Source organism: Meriones unguiculatus, chromosome 12 (genome assembly GCF_030254825.1).
Source record: "Meriones unguiculatus strain TT.TT164.6M chromosome 12, Bangor_MerUng_6.1, whole genome shotgun sequence".
Classification (NCBI taxonomy): domain Eukaryota; kingdom Metazoa; phylum Chordata; class Mammalia; order Rodentia; family Muridae; genus Meriones; species Meriones unguiculatus.
Window position 1 is genome coordinate 90,500,570 of NC_083360.1, and position 16,576 is coordinate 90,517,145.

At 49.4% G+C, this 16,576-nt stretch overlaps 1 protein-coding gene across 1 annotated transcript; it reads right to left on the reverse strand.

The window, feature by feature from the left end:
• Nucleotides 1–4,001: 4,001 nt before the first annotated feature.
• Nucleotides 4,002–5,457, reverse strand: Foxe3 (forkhead box E3). Its single transcript, XM_021629130.2, has one exon. The coding sequence runs from the start codon at nt 5,246–5,248 to the stop codon at nt 4,391–4,393; it is 858 nt and encodes a 285-aa protein (XP_021484805.1). The 5' UTR covers nt 5,249–5,457; the 3' UTR covers nt 4,002–4,390.
• Between the last annotated feature and the right edge of the window lie 11,119 nt (nt 5,458–16,576).

Consider the following 16,576-nt stretch of genomic DNA (forward strand, 5'->3'; position numbering starts at 1 on the left):
GACAGAGAAATCTGGGAGAGTTGCCCCAGGAGGGCAGACATGAAGCAAAAACAATGATTTCCTCATACACTTGATCTTACAAAAAGTTGTGCTATTGGAAAGAGAAGGGAGATTTAGCAGTAGATAGAAGCTGAACAAATGAAAACAAAAAGACGTAGTTAGGTACAGGAAAAAATTAAAAAATGAACACACAAAAGTCGTGAACATTGTATGCTCAGGGTTTCTCAGATAACAGAGTGTATACAGTATACAAAGTAATAATGTAAATGTAATTTAAAAAGTGAATTTAATCCAAAGTTAGTGATTTTGGTGGCAATGCAAGGAGATTTCCGAGGGAAATAATCAGGTGTCATAATAGAAAATTAATCATTAGATGTGAGTATGTGGTTTTTGGTGGTAGAGCACTTGACTGACATCATCAAGGCCTGGGTTTGAGCCCCGGTATCACGAAAAGAAAAACTTCACTCATTTACTGTTTCAAGAGAGAAGACTATAAACATGAAAATATATTCTATTCCAAAACAAACAAATAAGAACTGTATTTTAAGAACTGCGTTGGAGTTAAGACCAGTGCAAGATACCAGTTGTGAGCTTTTGATTGCTATTTGACTTGTGACATTCTGTGCTTATTTCAATTGATCAAAAATTGAAAGAACTAGAGATGTAGTTTAATGGTACAGTGCTTGACTAGGATGTGCAAGGCCCAGTATCAATAAAACAAGTATGAACATGTGCCTCCAGATTAAAATGACTTCTAATTTAAAAAAAAAAAAAAACTTTGTGTGTGTATGAGTATTTTGCCTTCATGTATGTGTTGCAGAATATTTGCTCCCATTGTGAACCCAGAGACTGTGAGCTGTAAAAACTGTTTTTAATTGTGGTATGGCTCAGTCTTTGATCCTAGAGCTTTCTGTTTACTGTAAACAAGTACTTGTACTACGGCTTAGCCCTAGCACACACCTTTAGTCCAAGAGCTTTCTATACACAGAATTAAATAAAGTTAACCCTAGGTCCAGAGGTGGAGCAAGAAACCAGCTGACAGAGATTAATCGGAAAGGAGGGACATTGAATTGAGGGTATTTAAGACAGTGTGGAGTTGGGTAGGAAGGGCTTTTTTCTTCTGGGATGTGAGCTGAGTAGGAAGGGCTTTTTTTTCTGTGGGACTTCGGCTAAGTAGGAAGCTCAGCTGGGTGCTTTCTCTGCCTCTTTGAGCTGGTAGGCTTTCATCCCAGCATTTGGAGCATCTGGCTCAAGTCTTTATTGGTAAAATCGAATGATTGAGATTTTGTTTTAAAACAAAATGTATACATACCACTTGCATTTCAAAGAGGTTAGAATAGGTCATCAGATTCCCCTGGAACTGGAGTATAGACAATTGTGAGCCCTCACATGGATGCTGGGAACTAAACTCTGGTCTTGTCCAAGAGCAGAAAGTACTCATAACTGCTGAGCCATCCCTACAGTTCCAGCTTTTAATATTCTTTTCTTTTAATTTACCTCTGTGGATTTTTTGCCTGCGTGCATGCCTCTGTGCCACATTCATGCCTAGTGCCCAAAGAAGCCAGAAAAGGGCATCAGATCCCCTGGAACTGGAGTTACAGACAGTTGTGAGCCACCATGTGGGTGCTTGGAATTGAACCTGAGTCCTCAATAAGCCATCTCTCCAGGTCCATCTACCTTATTGAGACAGGGTCTCTCAGTGAAAATGGAGCTCCAGTTTCAGCTAGACTGACTGAACAGTGAGGCCCCAGGATCTACCTGTCTGCTGGGGTGACACGTGGGAGCAAAGTGAGGCCGGTTATCCCAGCTCAGGTCCTCATGCTTACACAGCAACAACTTTAGCTGATAAACCATCTTTTGAGTGTTTGTATGTGTGTGTGTTACACTCTAGTTTTTCAACCTCTGCCAAAATGTCAAAAAATTTAGGGCACTGTATGACGTATGGTCTATGGAGACATACACAAGGTTTTTTGTTTGTATCTCTATTGGGCACAGCATATCCTTGATGCTATTGAATAAGGACCATGTTGAGACAGAGAGAAACAGAAAAAGGAAAAAGAAACTGAAAATAAGTCTTTTCTTGGTTTCCAGTTCCACACTGGCCTTACTAGAATACCCCCCCAACCCCAAAGTGCCCTCAAATCCTGGGGACTGAGATGTCTGACTATGGTAACAAGAATGGAATTCAGAGCTGAGGAAGTGCTTTTTTGGCTTCAGAGTAGCAAGTGGGTTTTCCCCTTCCCTGGGAATGTCCTGAATTGAGAAGATATTTGTGAACAGACGCTTGATGGCAGGAAACTGGGTAGCCACACCATTGGAAGCAGAATTAAAAAAAAAAAAAAAAAAAGGAAGTTGGTCTTTGTGGCTCCCATCTCAGAGAACACTGGCTGGATTCCCTGCTGCCTTCCCGGCCCAGGTAGACCAGTTTTTTTTTAAGGGAGGAGCAGAAAAATTGCCTCCATTTCCACCTCATTCTCCTTCTTATGCCCTCATAAGTCACTTTGAGAATGGCAAATAAGGATAGACAAGAAAGTACTGTCCATTTATTCATTATTCACTAAGACAGACACAGTTTTGGACACAAAGTGGTTCCATTGTTCAGTGAGCCAGTCCACAGATGCTAAGGGCAGCTATGAACAAGGCAAAGTGCGTCTGACACTTATCCAAAAGCAGCTAACAGCTAGGAGACGGCACTTTAAAAAAAAAAATCACACTCACCATCCTACCTCCAAAAAGGGCCTTCTGCCTGCTCAGACTCTCCACCTTTCTCCTCCGAGCTGCTCACTGTCCACTCCCACCCTCCATCACCACCCTGGGGCCTCAAACACTGGAGAAGAACATCAGGCATATCCTATGAGGCAGTCGCCATGGGCTTATGGCACGTTCTTGTCCCCTCTGCCCTTCCCTACTCCAAGTCAAGATCAACTACACTGGGAACCAGGGAGCTGGAGCAGGAATCCTGGGAAAGCGCAGCTTTTGGATTAGCACCAGAGACCAGGACAAGGTCACATGCCAAGACCAAAGCAGAAATGTTGCTGCCCTGTCCTTGGTGCTGGGCAGATGGTGAGTCAATTCAGTCAGGGCTGCTGCCCTTCTCACAGTCCAGCAGGGAACACAAAACGAAGCTCCCAGAGCAACTGGGAAGATGGCTTGCGTCTTAGCCTCATCCCTTAGAACAAGGGGCTTTCATTGTTTAGGCTGAACGCTTCTTTGGCCCATTGCCTCTCCTCCAGCGTGGAATGCCCCAATTGCTTGAGGATTCTGTTAAAATGCACAGTCTGTGGCGGGGGCCTGAAATCGCGCATTTCTAGCAAGGATCCAAGTGAAAACGTTCTGTGGACCTCATGTTGAGGAATGGGCACTTCTCTTTGCTGAGGTGTGATGGTTGGATTAATGCCAATTAATGTGCTCCCTTAGGCTCAGGCACTGGGCATAGTCTCAAAGGTCAGGCAACCTGCTTTCTGAACGCACTCTCCCACCCCCACCCCCACCCCATTTCGCCTCTGAGGCGCGGGTGGCAGATTTCGACCAGGACGATTCCGTGCACGGCTATGTGGACTCACTCCTTGAGAAGCTGCCTGATGAAGGAGATTCAGCCCAGGTTGAGTCCCATGAGGTAACCCTCACCCACCATCCTCCCAGCTACTCTTCCAAGTTGCCAGCCGACACAACACACCCAGAGAAAGATTTCTTTGTTGTTTGTTTTTGTGGTTTTTCTTTTTAATTAAACTAGCTTTGATTGGAAAGTAACAATAACCAAATAAGTTCTGCGCTGTCCATGGGGTGGGCCAGTCAGAGAGCCCCGTTAGTCCCCCATTCAGTCAGGAGACCCTGGTGCTGTGTAACCTAGAAAAGTCTGAAGAACCGTCCTCGGGACCCGGAGCAGAGCCCGCGGGTGTGTCTGTGTGGGAGGGGGGCTCAGCAAGAAACCAGAGGCAGACAGGTAAAGCGGCTGGATAGGGGACAAACTTGTCAAACTTGCAAATGAAGATGGTGCCGGAGTCTGACCTCTGGCGGGTTAGCCAAACCTCAGAGGAGGAAGAGGCGGCTTGGAACCAAAGCTTCCACAGACTGGAACTCGCTAGGGCTCTTGGGGCTCGAGCCCCCACTGGTGACGGTCCAGCAGGAGACTTGGCACTGTGAGGTGGGGTGCACAAGCAGAGGGAGGAATGGAGGCCTCAAGTCGGAGAGGGCGCTTCAGTCCGGTGGTGAGACGGTCAGAGCCTTCCCCGGGGATGGAGGAGGGCAGGGCTGAGCCCGAGGCAAGGCTAGGGGGGCACTCGGCGGCGGCCGTCCCGCCGCGCTGCGCGCTGGCCCCGGAGACCTGCTCGCTCCGCCCCGGCGCCGGCGGCGGCTCGTCCAGGGGCTCCCGCAGCGCCCGGACGGACGCTCACAGGTAGCGCTCCAGGCCCGGCGCGAAGCCCGGCTGTCTCAGGTAGGCTTCCCCGGGGCTGAGCGGCCCGAGGGCGCCGGCGGGACCCGCCAAGGCCAGGAGGGGTTCGGCGGGCAGCGGCGGGGGCAGCGCCAGGCGCTCGGGGGCGGGCGAGTAGAGCGGCGGCGAGGCGGCGGCGGCGGCGCAGGGCGGGAAGGCGGCGTCGGGCGCGGCGCAGCAGGGCGGCTCGGGCGCCCCGGGCCCCGCAGGCTCCGGCTGCAGAGCCAGCAGGCCGTCCAGGCGGAAGAGGCGCGCGGGCGGCGCGGGCGCGGGCGCGGGCGGGAAGGGCGCGTAGGGGAAGGGCGGCGGCGGCGGCGCGGGCAGCTCGGAGCGCTTGAAGCGCTTGCGGCGCCGCAGGAAGCTGCCGTTGTCGAACATGTCGGCGGCCGCGGGGTCGAGCGTCCAGTAGTTGCCCTTGCCCGGGTTGCCCGGCTCGCGCGGCACCTTGACGAAGCAGTCGTTGAGGGTGAGGTTGTGGCGGATGCTGTTCTGCCACTTGCGCGGGCTGTCGCGGTAGAAGGCGAAGCGCTCGGTGATGAAGCGGTAGATGGCGGCCAGCGTGAGGCGGCGACCCGGGGCGTGCGCCAGGGCCATGGCGATGAGGGCGATGTACGAGTAGGGCGGCTTCCCGCGCTGCAGCGGCCGCCGCCGCCGCCTCCCTGGGCCCGGAGCTTCTGTGGGCTCCGCGTCCCCGCCGCCTGCCACCTCCTCGGGCTCGCGCCCCGGTTCGGCTCCTGCCATCGGCGACGGCTGCGGCCCCGACGGCGAGACCGAGGGCAGGGCCGGGAAGCCTGAGAAAGCAACGTTCGCATCCATGGGTGCGGTCCTAGGGATGCGGAGCCCCTGCCCGCGCCCCGCAAGAGCGGGGGTCGCAGGTTCGCCTTATATGGACACGCACCCCCACCTCCCGAGGAAAAAGCTTGGACCTGGCCTATAATTTGCTTTCCCAGCCCCCTTCCCGGCCTGGCAGCCCACCTCCATTTTCCCCCTCCCTTGATCTAGTCCCTCTGGGTCAATTTTCTCAGACCCTCTCTCATCCCTGAGCCAGTCTCAGCCCCAGCCCCAACCCGTGGTATTTGGTCGCACTACTCCCCTTACCCCGCCCCTTTGGGTCAATCCCAATTACAAATCCACCCATTCAGCACACTCTACTGCCCTCTCCCCATTTTGTGCCTTCTAGCTGTCAGATCCCCCTCACCCTCCCCCGCTTCCATTCTCTGCTCCAACTTTTCTTTGCTAGGCTTCAGCACCCTGCGTCAGGGTCAGGGTCAGGGAGGCATCAGGCTACCTTGGACAGTAGAGAACCAGAACGAAGGTGATAGAGGATGGCGCAGAAGCAGGCTGCCTTTGCCGCAGGGGAAGATATTTGGAACCCCTAACTCCTTTCCCTGCTGTACACCCTTCATCCTTATCCATCCCTGACTCCAGACCTTGTGAACCGGCTTTGAACATACAAAAGGTTAAAAAGCACTCCACCTGCTTTAAAATACGTGTGACCAAAAGGCACATTCCCTCAAATGCTTCCACAGAGGGGAGCGCTGAAAGAACTGCTGTCTGATGCAGACACTGTCGTTGGGGATAGAGAAACGGGAGAGTTTTTGTTAAAACACCAGCCTCCTCTACCACAGGGAGGGAGCCAGAGGTGAAGGAGCCTCGTCTTCACGCAGGCAGACAGACAAGATAAGGGAAATGGAGGCGGAGCACGGATCATATAGACAGCTGAGGGGTACTGTGCCAAGTTCCAGAGCCACTTACTATCAAAGTCTTGTGGGTACAGTTAGCCCTTGAGAAATTTGGGGCCTCCGTCGGACTCCATCTTCTGACACAGTGTGCCTTGTCTCCCTGTGAATGACGGAAGCCAGCTTCAGGCGGCCTGTAGCCTAGGATGTCATAATCCAAACTCAAGCATGGAGCTCAGGGGCTGCCCTCATGGGAGTACTCTCACCTGCTAACAGCACAGCCGCCACTTCTTAGCATTTGCTATTTGATAAACAGAAATACTTTACAGCATTTCACTGGCATTTAAGCTCCCCTGGGAGTTATTATTCTCCTCATTTCTGAGGGAACCAGGACTCTGAGAGGTTAAATAGTACACCTTGCCTCACACAAGGTGTACTAATAATGGTGGAGCAGGAACGTAACCCCACGGGAAGACCACTGCCCCGTCACCGCTTTCCTAACACCGTTCTCACAATGGAAGCGTTCCTTGAGTGTGGTGGCACACATATAGGATCCCAGCACCCACCAGAGGGACTGAGACCATTTAAAGGCGAGGCGAGACTATGTAGTCCTACTCCACCTCAAGCGCTGGGAAGACGGCGTGGTGAGTAAAGTCCTTGGCATGCAAATGTGAAGTCCTGAGTTCAGAACCTCAGAACCTACATGAATCTGGACTAGGCAGCACCTCAGTAGTCCCAGCACTCATATGACAAGACAGGAGACCGAGACAAGAGAATACCCAGAAGCCTGTGGGCCAGCTAGCCTCCTGGAGGCAGAGTGAGCAAGATACCATATCTCAAACAAGGTAGAAGATGAGGACTGACACCAAGATTGTCTTCTGACCTCCATTCATATGCAACCCCAAACACATGCATAGCCCTACACACACGTGTGCCACACCAAACACACGAGAGAGATCAAGAGAGAGTAAAGACTTCAGAAATGAATTGCAGGAGAGTGTCTCCAGTTGCCCCACTCTAAGTGTCAAAGTTGTCTCCCATACTCCTGGTCAGCAGGTACGGGTGCCCATTGGCCTTCACCTCACAGACGTCTCAAAGCACCTCATTTCCATGTTCTAAATGACACCCTCCTTGGCGCCCAGCCTGCTCTTCTGTCAACATTCCAGATCTCCGTAAGTAGACATCCCTTCTTTGAGTTAGTCCCTACACCCAGGCCTCTGCCACACTGTGTCAGGGCCACACAGATCCCAAATCCATTTCTTCTTCAGTTCTGGACTCGGTTCAGCTGCCTCATTCATCAAAAGCTCCCGAGCCAGGCATTTTGCCAATATTCAAGACCAGATAGAAATGAGACAGTCTGGTGGAGATATGGACAATTGCCCACTGAGAAGGGAATGGAGGACAGAGGGAAGCTGAGGAAGTAGAAGGGAAGAAGGTGACACTTGCAGGTCAAGAGACAATGTCCCAAACAAACAAGGAGGACTGTTAGAACAGACCCTGCTTTTTCTATCCTTTCCACCATTCATCCTGAATTGGCACAGGCCACCAGGAGCACAAGACAGTGAAGTCAAGTCACATAGCTCACCACAGAAGAGGGCAAGACAAGCCACTGTGGCTGCAGAGCATGGTTCCCAGTGCCATGGGAGCAAGGCTACCTCTTGTTCAAGCCTGTTTCCTCACCTGCCAAGTGGAAGCAATGCCATCTCCATACTAAGGGATGTATAGAGAGCCTGGCCTGCTGTGGATCTCGACAAAAAGCATTTTTTTCCTGTGTTAACCAGGGGTACAGGAGCCTGCAGGCTATCTTTCCAGCCAGGCTCAGTACTTTCCTGCACCCAGACTCAGATACAGAACCAGTATTGACGGAGGCTCAGCCTTTCTTGCCTTCCCTTAGGGATGAAGCCTCTCCAAAAAATCCTCTACCATAGCATCTGTGCCATATCTCCAAGGAGGAAATTGTTATCGCATCCTATGGCTGAATACAATGGTTTGTTTGTTTGTTTATAGATACCTTCAACTTCTCAGGTCATGTGTATAGTCTGGGACATAATATTTGTTCAGTAAATGATCCTGAATGTATGGTTGGTTATGCTGATTCTGAGAAGGGTAGGGATGAGTTGAGCCAAAGGGGTGAGAACCCAGACTTTGCCCGTTCTTTGTGCCTGCCTGACCCCCTCCATTGGGCCTGCTTCCCAGAGTGGAGCAAGCTGGTATCAGGGGGCGGCCCAAGGGCTAATCCGTGTTTTCAGCGTGGCTGGGCCCTCTTTTCACAGGCCCTGGGCCGGACGTGATGCGGCTGAGCATCCGGGCATAAGACGGCCAGTGAAGGTGGCCCCTTTCTCATGGGCCTGGATTCCAGGCGGCCCAGCGTCTGAGTGGAGCCCCTGGGGCGGGAGGAACACAGTAGCTGGGCTGGGCAGCCCTTTGTCTGACCACACTGGGTGGATATTCAGGCTGGCAGGAGGGATTAATGGCGAGGGATTGGCCCTGGGGCCGGCCTTCCCACTGCCCTTTGGAGGCCAAAGGCCCAGGTCAGGGCACACAACGTTGATGGCTCTCCAGATAGGAGTGGAAATTCCCACCCTTGTCCAAAGCTATTTGCACTAGCCTCCAAGACCCTCTGTCCCAGCCCTGGCTTGAGACACACCACTAACTAGCTCAGACAGACTTGGAGGCAAGGAATGGAAGGTGCTTCTAAAACTTACCAATCACTCTCTAAGAGAGACAGGGCTGTGACTTAAAGTCATGTCAGGTCCTTGCCCAAGACTCTCACCCCATAATTGTCCATACAGCACTCTGAAAATAGCTATATTAACCCAAAGAGGTCCCAAGAGGCCAGCCTGAAGCCAGACCCCCTTCCCCAATGCTTTCCAGAATGTTCCCCTGACGACCTCTTGTTTGAGATCTGATATTTATTTCAAAGCTCTCTATCAAAACCTAGAAATATCCCATACCTCAGGGGCAGCAGTAAGCCCAAGGCAAGCTGAAACCATCCCTGACTACCCAGGTGCCTGAGGGTTCTACATTAGAGCTATGCAGGATGTGGCTCATTCCTCAGGCATCAGGCAGGCAGCTGGAGGCCATCTGGAAGCCCACTGTGGTGACACCCTTTCTGACCAGGCTGCTCCTGCACCAGGCCTGAGAGATGTCAGGTGTTGCCTGTAGGCCTGCTTCCTGAAGGGCTGAGCTGGCCCTGATGAGCAGCAGTGCGGACCTGCCTGGCAGGAACACACAGGGAGGGATGAGGAGAATATGCTTTTCTCTGTGGTTCTTCCCTCTTTTGGTTCTTCCTTCCTCAGGCTGCCATTCCACACATCCCAAGGGTGTATGTCCAGGCTGCCTGGACGCTGGGCCCCAGTGAAGATCTAGAATTTCATCTGCTTTCACTATGCCAAGGAGGGGACAGCCAGGCAGCTGTTCTCTGTACTCAGTGGTCAGTATATAAATCTGGCGGAGTAGGGGTTGCGGGAGAGGAACCTCACCCAGCCTGGCTGAGTGAGGCTTCCTGGAAGGGGTGAAGCTCCACGTGGCCAGATGGGGAAGAACAGCAAGTGGATTAGGGGATCATTCTCACACCCCATAACATCTCTGTCACTGCACTTACTGTGTGTCTCTCTTACTGGGCTTTGAGTGTAGAGTCTCATGTCTCATATTTGAGCCCTGGCCATTAGCCAAGTGCCTAGAAGGAGTAGCACATCAATAGATGTCCACTGGATGGTGAGACCAGGCTGAGTACTAAGGTCTGGAAGCAAGAGCCTATGGCCCAGCCTGCGAAGTGGAAGACTTGGTGTTCTCCTGAGCATCACAAGAGTCGCCAGACATGTGTTCTTAGAGCACTGCTGGCGTACTCTGGGGGCTGGGTAACTATTGCCTCTTAACTGTTATTCCTCATGGTGGCTGGTGTCCAGGGTCATGGGACTGAGACAAGAGGCAGAAAAGTCAGGTTGTAGATGACTTTATTTGCCATGTGAAAGGGACTTTTGAAAAGGTCCCAGCAAGGTAGTGACCAGAACTCTTATTTGGATTCCTTAGACTCTGGAGAGATGAGGTTGAAAGGAAGGCCTGCCCTGTAGTGAGATGTTCATCCAGGCAGAGACAGTAGGGGGACAGCAGACACTTTGTTCCCATCAGCTCTCTAGAGGGAGTGCCTGGGGCTGTCCATCTCACTTGATGACTTATAAACAGCCCAGAATCTACCACCATCCTCCGCTTCTTCCCTCCCTTCTCCTCCAGTCTCTTCCGCTGACTGAGACCTGTCACTCCTCAGAGCTTTCTCTTGGACTCCTTTTCCTATGCCCTTCTGTCTCCATCTCCATTTCAGCATTCCTCTGCCTGCCTGAGAGCTACCTTGCTGGCCTCCCTCCCTCCCTTCTCTTCCCGGGAGGAGAGCCAGGCCTCACTGCGGTTGCTGAAATACCAACAACGGGTCCATTCCCCTGGCAGGCACCACAGGAGGGACCTGTGCACACAGACCGCTGCACTTGTCCCGTCTCTCTGCCCTCTTCCTCACAGCATACACATTGCCACAGAGCAATTGTCACAGTCGGAATCAGGTCCCTCTCCACTCTGAGCCTTTGCCAGATAAAATCACAACAGCCCAGTTTGGCACCTGAGATACAAGCACAGCCCCAAAGAGCCTATAGTTTCCTACATTCTTTATTCAGCAAATTCCATCTTTTTCCTCTGAAAAATGTCACTTCTATGGTGTCAGATCACCAATAAATAATCCTAAAAGAAGCCCCAGAGCCTTCTCAGCCAAGGGCAGAAGGGAAAGGAATCACCATTCCCCCTGTTCCTCAGGCCAAGAGAAGCCCTTCTTCCCTAACCCGCAAGCACCTTCCTTTTTACCTCCTGAAAACTACTATCAGAAAATAACCATTTTGTCTTCTTGAAGCCATTTCCCAGGTCCTCTTTCCTTCCCCAAACAACAGGCCTGATTTCTTGCTTGCTGGTATCCAAAGAGTCCTCCACGCTTGCTCCCAAGGTAAAAGGGTATGGGTCTGGAGTGAGGCTGGGCCATTCAGTTTCCAACTGCAGAGCTGCGAAGTTCCTCGGGAAGCATTTGGTGAGCCCCTTGCCGAGTGAGTGGTGAATGGGGAAATAACCACCCATGTCCTGATTTCCAGCTAGGAACAGCTTTGCCCTCACTGCCCCCTGCATAGCCCCGTAAGCCCCCAGGCTGAGACCCCACACATGGTCCCTACCTTAGCAGGGTCCAACCTCAGCTCAAGCTCAAAGTTGGCTCAGCCCTGAGGGTGTAATTCCAGCTGCTCCTAAACCACACACTCAGCATCTGAAGTATGCTCCCTGTCCATCAGGACTGTCAGCATTCCGACATCTACCTCTCCTCTGCAAGCCCACAGCCTCAGTGGGCTCAGGCCTCCCTGGGTCTTATTTCTGGGGAAGTCTACCAGGGTTGGATGAACCAGGAGAAAGATAAATTGGAGCCTGGCTTGGAGAAAAGTGAGTTTTAGCTCCCTACTCATCCACTCATCTGCATTGTGTTCCAGGCAAGTCACCCGGCATTGCAGCCAATGTCATACGTGCCTGGCAGATCCAGAGATGGTCTAGGCCAGTGATTACCAACCTCCAGGCCCTGCAGCTTAAGATGTCTGGAAGCCACACGGCTCCCAGTACTGCCTGAAAGCGGGCTACACAGTGTGCCCCCCACACCAGTATGATTATTTCCCAAATGCATGTAGAGGTTTCTGTGACGGATAAATATAACCACATTTAAAAGCTTTTCAGTTGTTTTTATTTTTGTCACAATTTTAAACCCACCAATGGATCTTGAAAGCACAACTACTATCATATGGGGTAGCAAGGAGGTTGATTTTCGACCTCCATTCTTAAACTACTCCTAGAGCGCAATGTGCCTTCTTTATAATTTTGGACAGTGAGATCAAAAAGGAAGAAAGACTAGGCCGAAGTCTGAAAACAAGCCAATGCAAAATCAAGAGGCCTTTTTCCTGCATGCCCACAACAGTCTTTATGCAGCATCTGACCCGTGTGGGCCGGGCTGGGCTTCAGAGCCAAAGATGAAGACCAAAGCTCCTTCCTTACCTCAGGGGCTGATGGTGGAGTAGGGGGTACCTATGAATGGAGACAGAGGCTGAACAGAGACTTCATCCTGATCACTCAGAGAAAGCCGTTGAAGTGCTCACGTGGCAAATGTAAGGTTCCCATTGCACAACAGGCCCTCAGTTCCAGCGTCTGGAAGCGCTTATCACTTAGGATGGTTTGGCAGCATTCAGTAGAAAGCACAAAGCAATTAAAGCTGTAGAGGAACATAGTTTCAACATAATAAGAGGTCAGAGGTAGACTAGGTAGGGTTAGGGCTCTGTCTCAACTTTCCCTTGATGCTCTTGGCTATCCATCATGAGTGGGCCTCATCTTCTATCTGACACAAGACAGCAACACCCAGTTCTGAAGGTCTTGAGTTCCAGAACAGAGTTATCGCTTCCATGACTGTTTTTTCAGGAGGTGAAAGTTCTCATTCACTGCCCCCAAATATCTCAGCTCCTGTTGGCAGATACGGATTACCATCCCATTCTTAGACAAATCACAGTGAGGAGGAATGAATAACTTGTTAGCTTAGGATCTTCTTAAACCTGGGACTGGGCATGGGTCATTTGCTCACAAAGCAGGTTGCTGTGTGGAAAAGTAAATAGTGACAAGTGACTATATATACATATATATGTATGTATATAAATGTATACATGTATATGTGTGTGTGTGTGTGTGTGTGTGTGTGTGTGTGTGTGTGGATGGATGGATGTCAAGAAAAAGGAAGAGAATCCCTCAGTGGTGTCTGCTACTGAGGAAGAAGAGAGGAAGCCGAAGGCCACGCTGGAGTTGACTCAACAGGGAGTTACTTAACAGAGAGGCGTCCTTGGTGCACTCATATTTGTCATATGTGAGGCATGCTTGCTGCTCTGGCTCACCTGCTTGGCTTTCAGCTCCTGGAGGCAAGACCAAGGACAGCTATTTGTTATCCTAGGATAAATCATTGAAGAGGAAAAGACAGCACATGTCCTCAGTAGAAAGCACTAGCTTCCATTTGAAAAGTATTCCGAATAGGGATGAGTTATAAAAGTCCTGAGAGATTGTTCAGTTGAACAATCATGCAGGAACAATAACCCTGACCATCATGAGCCTCGTGATGGTCATCCTTTAGAGAATTAGGAGAGGATGTTCATTTTCTTTCAAAACATTGACCCCTCCCAAAACAATCAAGGCTCTATCACCTTGAAGAGCCTGAAGAATACAGGTCATGGGAAGGGATTACGACAGGGAGGAGGGGAGGTAGAAAGCCAAGAGCCAGTGTTTGAGCCAGTCCCAACTCACTTTTAAGAGTGTGTGTGCCTCATCTAGGCTTTGCTTTGGGTGACATCATGTTGGTAGTTTGAAATGAACATGGGAATATTTATACCACAAAATCTGGCAAATGCTACAAATCAGGGTGCCCTTGACAAAGATCTGTCAAAATTTTACCAGTTTACCTCTTGCCAATAGCCCAATTGTTAAAATAATCAAGATCAGTTGATAAGGAGATTTCCCCCATCTGACTCAGTGGGACTCCAGAAATTTAAAAAAAAAAAAAAAAAAAAAAAAAAAGGCCAAAGGAGGGTCCTTTGGGACATGGAAGAGTAGACACTTGTTATTTCTTTGACTCTTCAGGCTCACATCCACTGATGGAGCATATGTCCTACCTAGGCTAAGGTCAGAACTTTAAGTAATGTCTTGAATCCTTTCAAGCCTGCCACTTTTTTATACTAGGTTCTGAAAAAGATATGACTCCATTGTTTATGTAATTCCTCCATGTGTTTAGTAATGCGTGTCCAAGGGAAGTCATTATTGTTTATCACAGAATAAAGTCAAACCCAATATTTTGTCATCAGGATGGATCTATCCCTTAGAACATTAGGCAAACACACACACACACACACAAAACACACCCTTTTTTGCCCTTCATAGTAGCTCATTCCTTTAATCACAGCATTCATGAGGCAGAGGCTGATGGATCTCTATGAGTTTGAGCCTGGCCTGGCCTTTACAGCAAGTTCCAGGCTACCTAGTGAGACCTTATCTCAATAACAAACATGCAACAACAACAAAAAATAACAACTATTTTTATTATTGATTTTACAGTTTCATTCTTGTTTTGATACTATCTACCCCCTCTCCAGACCTTTTAAGATCTACCCCTGTTTCCTACCACCCAACTTTGTTTATTAAAAAGAATTCAAGAATAATTTGTGCTGCCCAAATATTCTGGGATATATGGTGTTCATCTGGAGAGTGGTCTATAAATTAGGGGTTACACTCTTAGAGAAAACTGTCTCTCCCTCTCCCAGCAGCTAACAATTGCAAATAGCCCCACACCTTGGGTGAAGTAGAATTCCCTCTCCATGATGGGGCTTTAGTTGGACTCAGGCCTGATGCCACAGCAACTGTGAATTCATATATACAGGTGTCCTGCTGTGTCTAGAAGACTCTTTTCCCTTGTAGTCATCGGTTGCCTCTGGCTCTTACACTCTTTCCAGCCTCTCTTGCTCAATGTTTCCTGAGCCTGGAAGGGGCAGGGGTAGTATACATGTTTCCTTTAGCGATGAGCATTCTGTAGTTCCTTGTTCTCTGCACAGTAGCTAGTTGTAGATCATTGTGTTCATTTTAAGAAACATTTAATGATATGAGCAAATGTGTCATGACAAAATGGTATATATTAAAAGTGTGCTATAAAAATTATACACATGGCTGGAAAATACATCAAAATATCATTATGTTTTAACTTTAGGTGATTTAAAATTTTAATTCGCTAAAGGAATTAAAACTATGAATAGAAGGCTAGGTAAATAGTTCAATAACACGATGCTTGCCCAGCATCATGAGGTTCTAGGCTGGATAAAAATAAATCCTCCCTCAAACTGTGAACATAATTCACCAAACTGTGCTCTTGTAACATATACACTTTGCTGTGAATATGTGAATAGTGCTACAAAAAGGCTCAAAATTTACAAACACTTGTGGCAGATACTGAACAAAATACCTACTTCTGGAAAGAAAATGGGGTAATTATTTCAGTCTACTGGGTGTGGTGGCACATCTCTGCTGTCCCAGTTATTCCAGTGGCTGGGGCACGGGGGGCATTTAAGCCTGTGCGGTAAGAGCAGCCTGAGTAGCACAGTGAGATCAAAAGGAGGAGGAGGAGTTGGCGGGGGGGGGGGGGGGGGCGGGGAGGGTGAGTCTTAACTCTGTGCTGCAGTGTTTATATACCCTGAATCTGGAGTCATGTTTATTGAATACACATTCAAAAATGGCTTGATTCCTGGCTGGAGAAATGGCCCACACTTAGAAACACATGCTGCTCATGGAGAGGATCTGACTTCAGTCCCCAGCATCTATATCAGGCCTGAAACTCCAGTTCCAAGAAATCTGACACCTTCTTCTGTCTCTGCAAGAATCTGCACTCACATGTGTGTATAGCTACACACAGACACACATAAATTTTAAGAGAATCTTTTTTAAATGCTTTGTTTCAATTTTCAAAGTATAAATTTTAAATATACCTGAATTTATTAACTAGGAAAATGATTATTTCAAAAACTATCTCCAATTTATAGATGAAAATGGAGAATCATGGATCTGTAAGGTACTGCCTAGAACCTTCAGCTAGAAAATGGTCCTGATTCCAGGCCTATTCAGGGGTAGCACCAGTGAGTACATTAAAGCTTTTTGCCTTTGTAAATTACTGCTTCCCTAGAGAATTCCCATTTGACTAAAAAAAAAAAAAATAGAGAGAGCACCCAAGTTTTGAGCCCATATCTTCTGGCTTCCTGGGTACCCCAAGCCCTGGCTCCTGGCTTGCCAATCAAGTACCTCTTCTACCACTACCCTCCTAGGCCAATAAGTATAGTCTATACAATAAGGCAAAGATGGCCTAGATTGCCCCATAAGGATGAGACAAGGCAATCACTTGCTCTAAGACCTAGAGCTGATTGTACATCTCCCAGAACCCCAGGAAGAGTGCAAAATTTGGGTGGTGAAGAGGGCAGAGCCTGGAGGCAGCATCTGGAACAGCTGTGCCTCTGAAGCAGACACGCAGTCATTAGCAGGGTTTTGACATGTTTTGGAGCCAATAACTGCATGTTGACTCCACAGCCCACTGTGAGCAGCCACTGCTCAGGATGTAATGAGTGTCTTTCCTACAGGGGAGGGCCATGTTCACCCTCCTTCCTGCCCTTCTGCCTGCCTGCACTGTTCTTATGCCGGCTGCTTGTCTGGTTGGCATTAGTGATGCCTGCGTTCCTATTTTTAGACTTATCCCATAGTCTTAGGACCAGCTGTTACAAGCCACTGTGGGTAAGGGTGGGCCAAGGACCAGCCTGGTTGGGGAAAAGGATCATCCAATCCAGTGCTTTGCTGTAGCAAAACTCACTTCCTTTTCTCTCTCCAAGATTCCACC

Bases quoted from the DNA above. Each gene is read 5' to 3' on its own strand.
- Foxe3 (XM_021629130.2), bottom strand. From the start codon at position 5,248: ATGGATGCGAACGTTGCTTTCTCAGGCTTCCCGGCCCTGCCCTCGGTC.